Source organism: Brassica napus, chromosome A6, assembly GCF_020379485.1.
Source record: "Brassica napus cultivar Da-Ae chromosome A6, Da-Ae, whole genome shotgun sequence".
NCBI classification, from domain to species: domain Eukaryota; kingdom Viridiplantae; phylum Streptophyta; class Magnoliopsida; order Brassicales; family Brassicaceae; genus Brassica; species Brassica napus.
This window is the reverse complement of record NC_063439.1, coordinates 18,749,392-18,765,968: the sequence shown is the minus strand read 5'-3', so window position 1 is coordinate 18,765,968 and position 16,577 is coordinate 18,749,392. Positions and strand designations below refer to the sequence as shown.

The 16,577-nt window shown below is 31.3% G+C and overlaps 1 protein-coding gene across 2 annotated transcripts; it reads left to right on the top strand.

Annotated features, from left to right (window-relative positions):
• Positions 1 to 11,733: 11,733 nt before the first annotated feature.
• On the top strand, positions 11,734 to 13,324 carry LOC106351881 (flavonol synthase 3-like). 2 transcript variants are annotated; one of them, XM_048781921.1, is made up of 4 exons: positions 11,734 to 12,159; positions 12,341 to 12,428; positions 12,459 to 12,668; positions 12,873 to 13,324. In XM_048781921.1, the coding sequence occupies exons 1-4, from the start codon at positions 11,813 to 11,815 to the stop codon at positions 13,089 to 13,091; spliced, it is 864 nt and encodes a 287-aa protein (XP_048637878.1). In that variant the 5' UTR covers positions 11,734 to 11,812; the 3' UTR covers positions 13,092 to 13,324. The 2 variants fall into 2 exon arrangements, with proteins under 2 accessions (XP_048637878.1, XP_013647052.2); XM_013791598.3 differs by having other exon boundaries at positions 12,341 to 12,668.
• Positions 13,325 to 16,577: the final 3,253 nt, after the last annotated feature.

Sequence of the window (16,577 nt, the reverse complement as noted above, 5' to 3'; positions counted from 1 at the left end):
CAATTGCAAAAATAACCTCTGCGTTGACCAGACGACATATAGTTTAGTCGTCTAGACAACTTAGATTGAAGTCGTCCGCGTCTTCTCCACTAGTTTTTAAGTCTTCTACGTTAGTTTTTGAATAACTTGTATTTTTAAGAGTGATAAGTAACTTCAAGATATGTAAAACTCATATTTACAAAATATGTTCTCTCCCTTAGTTTTACTAAATTTTACTAAGTTTTTCAATGCAAACTTATAAAAAATATGATATGTTTTGACTAGTTACTATTATTTGTTTCCATCTCTTACCAACATTCTTGTTTATTAAGATGAAAAAAGGCCATTGGAGTTTATTATTGCATATGAGAGATCCAAAGATAAGAAAAAGGCTACTGAAGTCTATTATTTCATTGATTTGTAAATGTGTAAACACATTGTTAGCACATTTAATACATCTTGGAAAACATTATTACTGATTTTACAAAAAATTCACAACTAAAAGAGTATACATGCAATTCACAAAACAGACCACAAACAAAACTATTATAGATCATTCATCTACAAAGACAAGCTTGGATTCCACTTGAGTAGACAAGACCAGACAACTTTTAAGAAGTCCAGACGACTTCTAAGAAGTCCAGACGACTTCCAGGAAGTTCAGACGACTTTGCCAGAAGACTTTTAGGAAGTTCAGACGACTTCCAGACGACTTTACAGGAAGTCCAGACGACTTCCAGACGACTAATAAGTAAGTCGTCCCAGAAGTCTTCCAGATCTGAAAAACCTGCATATAAAATCCAGATCTGGAAAACCTGCATATTCAAAAACGTTCAAATGGCTTAAAAACAGAAAAAATGAATGGAAGATTAGATAAATCTACCTTTACAGAACACACAAAATTACATATCTAAAAATAAAAGATCTACCTTTAAATTAGTGGAAGATGAGTACCATCTAATTAAAAACCTGCAAAAAAAAAATAGATTAGTAACAAAGACATGAGACAAAATTGAAAAATTCATATAAAGTTTGGTGTTTTCAAGTCAAAGAGATTAGAGTGGGTTTGGAGAGTTTTAGTTTGGGAAAAAAGTAAGAACTTTATACAACAAGAAGTTACCAAATGAAGAAAAATCAGACATAAGAACTTACCAAAACGCTCAGAAAAATCCAGACGATTTCCTAGAAGTCCAGACGACTTCCTAGAAGTCCAGACGACTTCCTGGAAGTCCAGACGACTTTGTCAGAAGACTTCCAAGAAGTCCAGACGACTTCCAGACGACTTCCAGACGACTAACAGGTAAGTCTTCCGAGAAGTCTTCCAGATCTGAAAAACCTGCACATCAAATCCAGATCTGAAAAACCTGCATATCCAAAAACGTTCAAATGACTTAAAAATAGAGAAAATGAGTGGAAGATTAGATAAATCTACATTTATAGAACACACAAAAATACATATCTAAAATTAATAGATCTACCTCTAAATTAGTGGAAGATGAGTACCACTTGATTAAAAACCTGCAAAAGAGATAGATTAGTAAGAAATACATGAGACAAAACTGAAAAATTCATATAAAGTTTGGTGTTTTCAAGTCAAAGAGATTAGAGAGAGGTTGGAGAGTTTTAGAATGATGAACATTACATTTTTGTTGCAGCCATTTGAGAGGAGGAGAGAGAATGTGTAAATTTTTCTTTTTATAGGGAGACAAAAAATCCAATTAGATTAAATATTTTTGACTCAGACGACTTCCTGGACGACTTACATTTCAGTCGTCTGGTGAAGAAATTAAAACAGACGACTTACATGTAAGTCGTCCAGAAGAGTTTAATATTTTTAGCGGGAAATTAAATATTTTTAGCGGGAAACTAAAATAGAAGACTTCCCAGACGACTTACAAGTAAGTCGTCTGGACGACTTACAAGTAAGTCGTCTGGACGACTGAAATATACGTCGTCCGTGTAAATTATTCAACAGACGACTGAAATATAAGTCGTCCACACCCTAAACATAACCCCTAAACTTATTTATCTAATTAAATACTTCATAAAATCAAATCAAACTTGAAAAGTGTTTACTATACACAGAAATAAACACATATTGGTGAAAACTAATTTTTGAAAAAAACATTTTAGTTTTCCAAGATCTAACCCTAACAATACATACAATACTACAACATATGTTTGCCAAACTCCTAAACCAAAGAATATAATGATACACTACTTCCACTCATCTATCTTCAAAACAAATCAATTTTATCATATCTTAATTTATATCACTTAAAACTGTTTATAATTACTTGATTTTTATTTTTCACGCATCAAAATATTTTTTACAAGATTTATAAATTATTTTTAAAATAAGCTGGTACCAGACGACTGAAACTTCAGTCGTCTAGACGACTTCCAACAATTCAGACGACTCAGACGATTTACTGGGGCTATATTCGTAAAAATGGCTTCTGTTTTTTTGTTTGGTCACAAGGGGCTGAGCTGTAATTTCACTAGGCTTTTAGGTTAGTTTTGCATTTGATTCAAGTTTGGGTATAGGTTTAGGATTAAAATCAAGTTGTGGGTTAGTTTTGGCAAAAACCCCTATAACTTATAAGTAAAAAGATATACAAGTGATATGAATTCATGACATGTGCCGTGTGCGTCGATAAAAAGAGATTTAAACTATTTAACTACTACAATAACTAAGATAATAGCACTACAAACTAAATTTTATATATTTGATATGGGTCAATTGACACCCTCATGACTCCGCCACTGTTTTAGGGGAACCCAACTAGTAATCGAATTAACATCTCGTGTGTTAGTTTTTGTTTAAAAAGGAACAAATAATAAAAATCTACCAAGTCATTTTATGTTTTTAAATTAAAAAGTTAAAAATAAATAAAAATAATAATAGCTGACAAAAAAATGATTTTTTTTTAAACATTGTTAACGCCGTGAGCAAAACTCTAAACCATAAACCTTAAACACTAAATCCTAAACTTTTGGGTAAACCTTAAGTCTTTTGTTAAATCCTAAACTCGTGGGTAAATCCTAAACCCTCAATATAAACACTAAACCCTAAACGCCGTCAGCAGAATTTTAAACACTATACCCTAAATCATTAGGTTTAGAATTTACCCAAAAGTTTAGAATTTACCCAAAGGTTTAGAGTTTACCCAAGGGTTTAAAGTTTTGTGTTTATGATTTAGGGTCTAGGATTTATCCAATGGTTTAAATTTTACACAAAGTTTTAGTGTTTAGTGTTTAGGATTTAGGGTTTAGTATTTTGCTGACAGCGTTAATAATGTTAAAAATAATTTATTTTTTTGCAGCTATTACTATTTTTATTTATTTTTACTTATTTTTTTTATTTTTAAAACATAATATGATTTGATAATTTATTATTATTGATTTTGTTTCCCAAAAAAAATTGAAAATGAAGTGGCAAACTATTATTGGTTGGTGAATCTACCTAAGAAAAACTCTTGGGTTCACCTCCCATGGTGAACCTACCAACAAAAAGTATTTTGTTATTTCGTATTCTATATATTAAAAAAAAACAAAATAAAAAAAATTTATCAAGTTATGTTTTAAGAATAAAAAGATAAAAATAGGTAGAAAATAGTGTCAAAAAAAGACTTTTTAAAAAAATATGCCAGCAATACAATAAACTCTAAAATCTTAATTACGAAACTCTAAATACTAAATTCTAAAACTTTGGGTAAACTTTAAACCATGGGTAAACCATAAATCCTAGGGTTTAGGATTTATTCAAGGGTTTAGAGTTTAAGATTAAGGGTTTAATGTTTTAAGATTTTAGTATTTAGTGTTTATGATTTAGGGTTTCAAATTTATCCAGAAATTTAGGATTTATCCAAGGATTTAGAGTTTAGTATTTAAGGTTTAATGTTTTGACAACGACGTTGAAAATATTTTAAGAAAATCTTTTTGGCAACTATTTTTTATTTATTTTATATTTTTATTTTAAAAACATAATATAATTTGTTTTTATTATTTTGTTTACTTCTTAAAAAAAATAGAATATAAAATAACAAAATACTAGAACTGAACCCAAGAAAAACTTTTATTTTAGTGGTACTTGAGTTTAATCAAAAGGTTCCTCCGTCAGTTAAATCACGCACAATATTATATGGACAATGGATTTTCTGGTTGTTAATCTCCTTGCACGAGATACACGATCTTGACAATATCTTCTGTAAAAGGTCATAATACCCACTAGGTCACTTTATCGTGTATTGTGCAATAATTATACCAAAAAGAAGATAACTATAATTCAATACCAAAAAGAAAATAATGATAATAGTGTACCTAATGCACTATTATGATAACAGTTTTATATTCTGAGAAGTGCTTTACATACACAAAAAATACGTCCAATATTCACATCTCTGCCAACGAGAAACAAAACAGCTGCAATAATTTTCTTTTTAACGCTTATTTATTATCACATTACATTTATGAGAATATTACATAGACGATTTGATAATCGATAATATTACATGTTTTATGAGAATCTACGAATAACTACATCATCTGAGTCGTCCTATGAAGATTCACTCTACTTGCACCATGTTGAAGAAATGATTTATTATGACACTACATTTATGAGAAATATTACATAGATGATTCGATAACTGACAATACTACATGTCTTCTAAAGATCTATGCATAACTAAAATCATCTGAGATGTCCTATGAAGATCCATTTCTGACCAGATTTACTTGAACCATGTTAAAAATCTCTTATAATACTTTTTTTGTAGTTTGTATTAATAAATCGCTTTCTTCGAGATTTGAAATCTGGATTTCCTGTAATCTGCAAAAATTTGAATAGTCTCGGATTCGAATCCCAGACATTGATGTAGAAGCCTTTAAACCTTAACCAGTAAGCTATGGTGCTTCCACAACCGCTGCAATAATTAGGGCGTACCTTATGCACTATTATAATAACAATTACTCTTTAACCATCCTCTACTTGTTTTACGAAAAATTTACTCATGGCTTCACAGTCAGGTATTAGATATATACCGATTTTTTTTGTCAACTACCTCCACGTTATTACTCAATTCGTAAATATCTTCAATAATTAATATGTAACATAATTCATAATTACATACTTACATATAATCCTATATACAGTAATTTAGATAAAATTAATACATATTGCAACTTTCCTAATTTATAATATGTTTCTTCTAAATTTTATATTGCTTAACTAAGAACTTTTAGCTTTGATTATTTTACATTCTTGCAAAAAATTATGGTATTGCAATTTCGAAGTTTATATTGAATAAAGCACCACTACTTGATTTAAAATAAGTTAAAATGAGTCGGATAAACGGTAAGGATATGCAACCTTCGTAACAATATATAGTTTAATTGCTCGAAAGTTGATGAGCTTTATTAATTAATTAGTATTACTACCATTTACAATGTCTATTGAATAAAATTATTCAACAGCTAAACTCATACAATTGCATATTCAATAAAATGAAAATGACATATTAGATTTGTTGAATACTCAGCGGATTTAATAAATAAAATGTGGGAGCAATGAATACACATATCCCTTTTCAATTTAAATTGAAAATTAATATTTGTTGAAATAAAAATTGAATAATAGATGATTAGATGCTCTATCACATTGAAAAATGAAAGTGAATATATTTTCCAGATTACAGATGATAACATGAATGTTTTGTTCAAGTATATGTAATCCATCGATAGTGAGAGATTTTGAACAGAGATCTCTGAGAACAAAATCCAAGCCCTGCATAAATATCTTATAAATCCACATATTTAAATAATATATATATATATATATAGCTAATTTAAGTAGAATAAATGATAATACAACTAACTCGCAATTGAATCGTGGACATTTTTTGGCAAGAGTTCAGTAAACGCAAATGGAACAAGCATTACATGTACATCCCATATCATCTACCAGCGTGGTCATCTATGCAATTACATAGCTAGATTTGAAGCATATCCACCGGGAAACCTAACATCATCATTCACAACTATCCACTGAAAAAATTCATTCCTTGCACTTGCATCTAATCTAAAAATGGGCACCAGAGCTTTGCCATTGTCCATCAAATGTAACTCTTCATGCAAACATATATCAGCCAAATCCAAACGTCAATTTCAATTATCTTTTTTTTCCTTGCACATTCAAGACAGTATTGGTGATATTGTTAAAAATAAATTTCTCAGTATGCATAACATCAAGAGTATGCGTAAGAAGATGATTGTTCCACTATGGCAAAACACAAGATATACTTCTCTTATGCCAATTTTGGTACCGACCATAATCACCAATTATTTCATGTCCATTTCCCCCCCACATTCTATTGTGCGATCTGCATTAAATTCTATGAAACTGTCTGAGTAGAACCGCTACATCATAGCTTGAAATGGGCTCATCATGCATAACTCTGTTTTATTTCTAGGAAAAACCTTTTTATTACACCGGTAAAGGTAACTCTGAGGTAAGAACCAACGATGACAATCAAACAACATGACTTCTGGCCATGCTTTAGCTGAAATGCATATTTATTATCTTCATAGTACGTACATGATAGTATTCCATGTGTGGTACAACCCAATAACATTCCATAAGCTGAGAAATCACTAATTGTTCACATCAAAACGACTTGCATTTTGAAATTATTTTTTAGTGAGACATAATATGTGAGTACACCTTTGAACCATAACATTTTCAGCCCTTCGATCAAAGGTTGTAGGAACACATAAAGTGACCTACGAGGGTGAGCTGGTCCATGAACTCGTATGGTCAAGCATATAAATTTTTGTTTCATTGGTAGATAATATGGGGTCACAATAACTAGTCATAGTGAATACTTCCAACATGATTTCCCAAAAGGTCTAAACCTGTCAGTGCATAACCCAATATACACATTTAGCGCTTCAGCCTCAAATTCATTATAAACATTTCGAAAATGCTTCGATGCTTCTGCATCAGATGGATGTGAAATTCTCCCAGTGAATTCATTTTCAATGTGCCATCCCATTGGGGCTGCAATTATTTTTGATTGTTTGAACCTTTTTAACCTATCAGTGATTGGCAAATACCACATTCTCTGGTAAGGATTTTTTTCACCCAGACGTTTCTTTAAATCTTTGCTTTCCCCACCACATGCATGATTCCAAATTGTTGTCATCTCTCAAAAAATCATGCAATTATCTTTGCATACATGATACCACTCAAACTACCCTAAGGAGTGATTTATACTCTCTTTGTCTCTCAAATAAGATGTCGAGTTGTAGTACTTATGGATCGAATTCACATGGAGCTAGGAAACCTAAGAAATCTAATATGATTTGTTAAGCTATATAGTTTTAGAGATTTAAATGTAAATTACAGCTTTATATTGAACAAGTGTTTGTTCAATAGATTAATTGAGGTTTTGGTGCTTTAAAAGGAAATAGTTAGACTTAGGGTTTTTATTCAGGAAACTTGGAATTATAATCCTACAGATGTCTAATGAGTTGCAAGCATTATAATGTAAAGCTCAACTAATTAGTCTACAAGTCTATCAGCTTTCGCATGTTTAGACTTGTCTGTTAACTAGATCTAATGATCTCAACTATCGTATGTCAACCAATAGAAAGTGTCGATAGGTGATCCTATAGGGATATCGATCGATACACCTTTCGCTCCGTCGATCAATTATTCAATAATGATATCGATCGACGTTCATCCAGTTAAGATTTATGCGCGGGTTGAATGATAGCTTACTAAGCTCACTAGATCAGCTCTCGCCTTACTCATAGCAAGAAACTTAGCTCAGTTAGAATGTCTTCAGAATGAGAATAAAGATCTCGCTTTTATCTATCAATCCTAGGGCAAGTTCTAAGTAGCTAATCTAGAGACATGCATTAATGAACAATCCTAATGACAATTACCACAACTTAGCAATCTATAGTTGGGGATAATTCCTCCTAACCTATTTAAACTCTAAAATTTAACAATGGAACTACTCAGACATGGCTAAGAAATTCATAACAGCAGTTAGGTAAGAAAACTTCATTAGAATAGTAAATAGATATTAATGGAGTTTCAATCATAAATTATAACTTTGGATCTTCTTTCCAATCTATCTAAATTCTAGAAAACCTTGCTGTGAAAATAATAAAACAATAAAAGCACACTTTGCCTCTAACATGGTGGCAAAGCTTATATAATTAGGTTAAAACTCGCCAGATGCAATCTTGTAAATTGGTGAAGACTTGGGCATCAAGTCAGCTGTGACCAAACGGGCTTTCTGAGCACTTCTCTGTCGATCGATGTCAAGATATGAACACTGATCGATTATTCCTCTCCAATATCGACCGATGGTCGACCTCGATGGTCATCTCGGGTGCTTGCTCCAAATATCTCCAAAATGCTCCAAAATCATCACTTATCTCCAAATCACTGATGATCTTATAAATATAATAAATAGACTCAATAATATAAAAATTATTAGTAAAAAACACTTATAAACCATGGATGAAAATGAGTCAAATCCATGGTCTATCAATACGTCTGCCATTTCGTATGGTAATCCTAGTCCAAAGACCATTTTTTGAATTTCGTAATATGATCATTATCTGCATTCATATAATCTTTAGCAAAATCTGCAATTGCGTCAACACAAACCTCAGCTAAAATTCCATTATGTTTTAATACTCATCAACCTAGTTGCAGCTGATAGACCATCTTTTCATCATTCATAGATCGGATTCCTAGCTGCTTGTAGAATGTCATAAAACCGCCTTGCTTGTTCATTAGGATCCTCACCAACATTAGCCCCCTCAATGGCTTCACAAAATGTATCTCAAACTATGTGAGCACCACTTTCTTTTTCCATATTCATTGTATTTTCTTCTTCTATATCAATATCTTCTACTCTTTCATTTCCACACTCGCCTCTATTAGCATGACTACTACCATGCAATGTTCCAAAAATTCTCTCCATGTAAAAACCATATATAATACCCGGTGTGAATCCTTTCCTACAAGGACAACTCAATTTATCACATTTGCTACAAGGACAACTCATTTTACCTTGTTCACAAGAGATATCTTTATTCATATAGCAAATTGCATAAATCTAGTATGACCTTCCTTGTATTCCTTATTTATTTCACATGTAACTTCATATACCCGATTATACATCCATTCACGAGCTTTGTATATATTGTGACTAGAAATTACAAAAAAAAAGTTCAACCTCTCAAATTTTATCTCTTTTTTCTCAGTTTTTCAGATTCTTTTGTTTCTTTAGATTGATTTTAACAAGAAGAAAGACATATGGAAAAAATATTGAGTTGTTTGCTCACAATAAATATTCTCACCTATAATAATTTATTATCTATCTACTTGTACACAATAATTTAATCTTCTGTAAACTTGATTTTGTGAAGCACATTTCGGTTATGCTTTGCCACAATTCACCGAGAATATAGAGTACACGTTAACTTCCTAAAAAAATCAATAAATAATTTCAAGAACATCTTGACCTTAAATTTCGTAGGAAATCAATGAAATAATACCGAAAAAATCAACTTGATATTAGTTTCCGACAAAACGTCAATGAATGATTCCAAAGACATTCCGACCTTAAAATTTTTGTCTGAAATCTTCGATAAAATACAGAGTAAAGTCACATCAACATTAACTTCCAACGAAATCCTGACAACTAATTTCGACGACATTCCAATCCAAAAATATTGTCGGAAATCTCCGATAAATTACCCACTACAGTTTTCTTTGCTTTCTTTTACGTTGGTACGCGATCGATAACTTACCGACTAGTTGGAATCTAGGAAGTTTTTTTCGGAGTGAGTGATGATTTCTTGTAATGATAGTTTTACTGTTCAAAACTTGACGAGCTTTAGTATTTAGTGTTACTACCATTTACAATGCATATTGAATAAATTTATTCAACAGTTGAACTCATACAATGGCATGTTCAATAAAATAAGAAAATGGCTTAGATTAATTTTTATTGAATACTTTCAGCGGGTTTAGTAAGTAAAATGTGGGAGCAATGAATACACATGTCACTTTCTGACTGAAATTGAAAATTAATATTTGATTTAATGAAAAACTGAATAATGTGTTGTTTTCTATTGGTTGTTGAAGCATTTAGATTTATTCACTCTAGTTCTTTGAAATCAATTATTTGATAGTAGATTAATTTTCAATATATATTTATACCAAAACTTATCATTTTAATACTATTTTTTAAAAAAGATTTGTTTTATTAGATTTAAACGTATATATAATCAAACTTTTTATGAAAGAGTGTCAAACCATAATCTGATACCGAAATTTAACACCCGTCTCCTCTTCTCTCGAGAATGGCGTGCCACTAACAACATCTCCAACACACATCTCATAACTCCATCTCCACTCATCTTAAACCTAAATAAAGTCCAAATAAAAATGTCCAATAGCACTGATCCGTTCAAATATCATCTACTCATTAGTCTCACTTGAAATTGGGAAGAAAAGAATGGTGATTAACAGGGGATTCACTTATTTAGGTATTGGATGCTAAACCCGAAATCCAAATACTTGGACATAGCACGCCGAATATACATAATTTAACTCTAACATGAATCAAGCACATTACCTAAAGTGCCCAAAGAACAAGAAAGGATCCCAATTATGAGATTAGTGATCGCACACACCCTGGTATAAGGCTCCCTCTACAAGTCTCCCTCTACGTAGGATTCAAGTATGGGACTAGTGCCCACACCCACCACCCCTGGGACGCTTTATCTACCTCCTAGGCTGCGGCTCAACAAGTCGACTCAAGCTGGCCGCAACATCCACACAATCACAATATGACATACATAATCAACTCTATGTATCCGCCTAACAATTAAACTCGTCTCATAATTTAACTATGTATATATAACTCACATTAATTGAAGCAATCAAAGTTGAATCATCTAACTTCTTATTTCAGGTTTAAGCAAATAACCTAATAACCAACAAGCATACTCCAAAATAGACTCCGTACGGACCCAATTCAAACATATTGAACATAGTAGAACTAAACTATTTATATTCGAATTCATAAGTCATGTACGAGAATTTACGAGAATAACCCTCATCTTAGCCAATGGTCAGAATGATTGACAGAAAAAGTAGTCAACTGCAATACGATAAATAAAAGTCTAGATTTTAGGGTTCCTAAATTAAAGTTTTTAAAATGAAAACTTTCCTTAAATAGAAACTTTCCCAGAATGGAAAATTTCCTAATTAGTTATTTTTACTATTTAAAAAAAGTTAGTTAAGAATACAAAAAGTTACTTAAAAGTATGTCACTTTTATTTATTTTAATTTAATTTCAATAGAAAATTGTTATTAATATGTAATTTCAAAATTACTAAAGAAAATAAAATAAAAATAAAAATAGTGAGGTAAGCTGTTGAATTTTATTAAACAAAATTATTGTACGAGTTAAAAATAAATAAATAACAATATTGAATAATTATGTGGAATGAAAAAAGGTGATGTGGATTATTAAATAAAGAAAATAAAAGTGCTGAATAAATTTGATCATTGTAGCTAAGAAAAAGCCGACAAAAAGAAAGAAAAAAACAAGCTAAGAAAAAATAATACATGGTAAAGTGAATTGAGGTGACACGATATTCATGTTAGTCATGGGATGCTAGTTGCTACATTCAAATATAAATACCGTATCGCAGCTTCTCCATCCGTTCAACTTCTAAACCACTAAAAGCTATTGTTTACTATTGAAAAGAAAGTAGAAAAGAGAGTGCACTGAAAACGATGGACGTCCCTATCGTCGACCTAAGCAACCCCAACGAAGATCTCGTGGCACGTGCGGTCGTGAAAGCGAGCGAAGAATGGGGAATTTTCCAGGTGGTTAACCACGGGATCCCGCCGGAGCTGATACGGCGGTTGAAAGAAGTTGGGACAAAGTTCTTCGAGCTTCCCGAGACGGAGAAGGAAGCCGTCGCGAAGCCAGAAGACTCCGTGGACGTAGAAGGATACAGAACCAAGTACCAGAAAGATCTAGAAGGTAGAAACGCATGGGTCGATCATCTCTTTCACCGCATTTGGCCCCCGTCCAGAGTTAGTTACAGATTCTGGCCTAAGCTTCCTATGGATTACAGGTATCAAGTCTACTAAATGTTCGAACTTATGCTAAAACATTACACATGTGAAAGTAGGATGTAAGTAAAAATCATACCATATAAAAAGACATATGTCGGTCTACTTGTCAAAATAGTTTTTAATTAGAAGATTCTGAGTTTCTTTTTATTAATCGTTTGATTGAGAATTTTATTTGACAAGGGAGGTGAATGAGGATTACGCAAAACACCTTAAGAAACTATCGGAGAAAATCATGGAATGGCTATCAGAGGGGTTAGGTTTACGACGTGAGGCATTGATAGAAGGTTTAGGCGGCGAAACGGTGGAATATTTAATGAAGATCAATTACTATCCGCCGTGTCCTGATCAAGATTTGGTCATAGGAGCTCCTGATCACACTGATGTCAATGGTATCACATTCCTAGTTGCTAATGAAGCGTTAGGGCTTCAGGCGTTCAAAGATAATCACTGGATCGACGTCAAATATACCACTTCCGGAATCATCGTCATCGTTGGCGACCAATTCCATGTAAGTAATAATAATAAATAATTCATAAATATTTTTTGTGTCAAATAGAACCATGAAAACCTCAAATCCTACTCTGATAGTAAGGTATATTTAAAAGGAAGAAAAAAAACTTTTATATACATTTTAGAAATATATTTTTCAAAGCATTATGAACTATGGGTTTTCAAGCAAATTCCAAAAATTGGAATTTTATTGATTTTGCAGAGGATGAGTAATGGGAAGTATATGAGTGCAAAGCATCGAGCGACAATGGATAAAGAGAAGACGAGAATATCATGGCCGGTTTTTGTGGAATCTAGCCTTGATCACGAGTTCGCACCTTTGCGGGAGCTGATAACTGGCGAAGATAATGCTCCTAAGTTCAAGCCTTATGTCTACAAAGACTTCAAATTTCGTAAGCTTAAGAAGCTTCCTCTCGACTGAGAAACAGAGGCGTTGTCATCCGTTATTTCGTTAACGGATTATTATTCATAAAGCTTGCATGCTTAAATTATTGGGGCCCTAAATTATTAACGTTAAAGTTTAAGTGAATCATCAATGTGGTGTCTCGCGTCCTTATATCCTTTGATAATATATGTTGAAATTTCGGTTGATTTCAAATTTGATATATTGCGTGTGGGTGTTTACATATAAAATTATGAAGTAACTTTTGGAAATTTTAGTTTGCAAAAACTTTTGGAAATTTTTACTTTTCTTAATAAACTTCGTTAAAAAGCATAAACGAACTGAAAATCACTTTTTCATCTTTTATAGTTAATATAATATATCTAATCTAAACTCTTAGAAATGCACTGTGATAATTAATTACTGCAGAGACCACTACTTATGTTTATTTACCACCAAACCAAGACAAGTCAGTAGGCGGTGCGAATCTCAAATTCTTTATTCATTTGTTGCAAGTGCGAATCTCAAATTACAGCGTTTTTAAAAAAACTTTTTACACCCTCCCTGGAACACCATATGATAAACACTGGACCATATTTTGGATTAACAAAGACCTAAGACTTGGAGCCTAAACAACATCTAAGCATCATTTTTCTTCTCTCTTTTATCATCTCGCTTCTTCTAAATATGTTCTTAGAAGCTTCAGTAGATTAAGCTAAACTTAATCATTTCTACCTTATCTTTTCTTTCTGTAATCTTTTGTGTGGACCAATTATTAATTTAAGAAAACCCTTTGACAAAAAAAAAACTAAAGAGGATATTGTCTTTGATCTCACCAGTGCCGGCTGCAATCGGGATAAGAGTGGGTGGTGCTTTCATCATTTTAATATACTTTTGAATCATTTCAAATTGTCAAGATAACAAAAACAAATCCACCACTTGCGCACTAATACAAGTACCTAATTACGACAGTAGTGTAATAATTAGTGTTCTTAAAGAAAATCCTATACATTTGTAAGAAAATTAATAATTCGATATCTATTATATTAAAAAGAAAACAATCTTGAGAAATCTACTTATACAAGGTTACTGTACCCTTTCATTTAACTAATAGTACATTGGTCTACCTTTTATTTTGCCTACTATATATACATTACCATATATTACTCAATGATAATTTAAGGGATTTTACTCCATATAATGTCGCATATGTTTTCTATATATTAGATGTTTCTAATAGGCCATGTGAAATAAAAAAATGTACGATGTATATATGCCTATCTTAGTTGGTATGCCTTATAGTACACGGAAACCCCTGTTTCTTCTTCAATATATTGATCTCATTCATATTACAACCATGACAATATTATTGAGTTAGAACACTATAACACTGACCAGATTAAACCACCTTATTCATCTCAAAATCTAATATACAAGCTATCTATAATACCTTATTCATCTCATAATATACAAGCTACTATACCAAATCAGACCATTTTAGCGCAAACTTGGTATGATTCAAACAGTCCAGTACAAATTTAACAATTAAAATTTTAAAATCCAAGAACAATTAAAATTAAAAAAATCAGCGATCATATTGCCTAAATCGTTACCAAGTTTTCAAAAAAAAAAAATTAGATACGATTTTGTTTAGCAAGATCCGGAAATATTTATATTGCTTTATCTACAAGTTTTATTTAATATCACAATCAGTTATTATTGTGATTATACATACAGATTTGTCGCTAACCTACTTTACTTGGATTAATATTAACTCTTACAAATTAAAAAAGTATATTCTAATTACAATATTCTCGCATAATATTCCTTATTCCACAAAATAATATATTTGATCAAATCTTAAAAATATATTGGACTGCATCTGCGTAACCTAAATCCGCTGTACCACCTACCTATTATAAATATAGCATAACTTAACCACAATTTTTATCAAACCTTGAGATACAGAAAAAAATGGCAAACAATATGCAGCTAACTTTTTTGAACGATATCAAACCACGCAAGACTGGATGTCGCATTCAAGTGAAGAACATTCATACATGGAGACATTTCATGAAAGACGTTGGAGAATCTTTGGAAATAATCCTATGTGATGCAAATGTAAATTTAACGTTCTATATAGCTTTGTTATTTCTATATGTTGATTTTGTTAAGATACAAGCTAACAGATATAATTCTTTTTATCATTTCAAAGGGAACAAAAATCCATGCTTCGTGTAATAAGACTTACATTGCTGAAGTTGCCAAACATGTCCGTGTTGGAGTATGGAGAAACATTGATCATTTCAGTGTAAGTGGTGCTGGTGGAGCGTACAGATTAACTGATCATAAGTATCGAATAGCTTTTAATGGCAACACCAAAATCACGGATTCTACATACCGAGATGACAATATGTTTCTTAATCTGGTTGATTTCAAAACCATATAAAGTGGTCTTCTTAATCCAAACTTTCTTATTGGTAAGTTTTGAAATTATCTATATACTATTAAAAGAGAAACATTCTGAAAAAATCTACTTCTGTTAGGTTGTTGGACCCTTTCGTTAGACTAATATTTTTGGGTCTTTCCTTATTTATCTCTAACAATACGTAACTCAATATTCAGTAACATTATATACCATATTATTCACCATTTTTTACTCCTTATGTGAGTTAACCTATAATTTACAAGAGTTTAATACGAGAATATGCTTGCAAATTTATACTATCGTTAAAATTATTCAAGACTTTGTCATTCGTAATTGGTAAGCCCCATTCTCATCTACACAAATCTTACGTGGGATCTTTGAATGAAAATGAAATAAACTTTATTGTTTTGGTGAATATGCACTTTAATTTATACATCATCAAAAATTATGCAAGTAACAGCGGTTATGAAAATCATCTTTTATGGAGCTAAGATTAACACAAAATTTTGCAATCACAAATCTACGATGAAACTAGATTACAAAACTTGCATGGAATTTGAAAATTTGATAGCGACTGATTTTGGTGCCTTACAAGATCATTAATATTTTTAATGTTCAAAAAAAAAAATCATTAATATTTTTGCATAATGACGAACAACTTCCATATTTTAACAAGTCTTAAATAATACTTAGATAATATATCAAAGATAGTAATGAAATATATCCTAAATATTCGAATATACCATAACTTCCTCAATTAAACTTTTAACAAACCTAATATAATCAATTTTAAAAATTTAAAATTTAATATATTTTCAATATTTCTAAAATTATGCTAACAATAATATCTCCAAAATTTAAGAGGAAGATAAAATACAATTTCCATTTATACTATTAAACCAGAAACATTCCTATTTATTCTTTAATAAAGATGTCAATTTTCTCAAAGATACCTCTAAATTTACAGAAAAATTAATTTTTTTATGAATGATAATTTTTTTTCTCTTAGTTTTTTGGGCTTCAAAACTATACACACCCATTAATCTTATTCATTACATTTATGACTCATCAAGAAAGTCCATTTCAAATATGAAAAC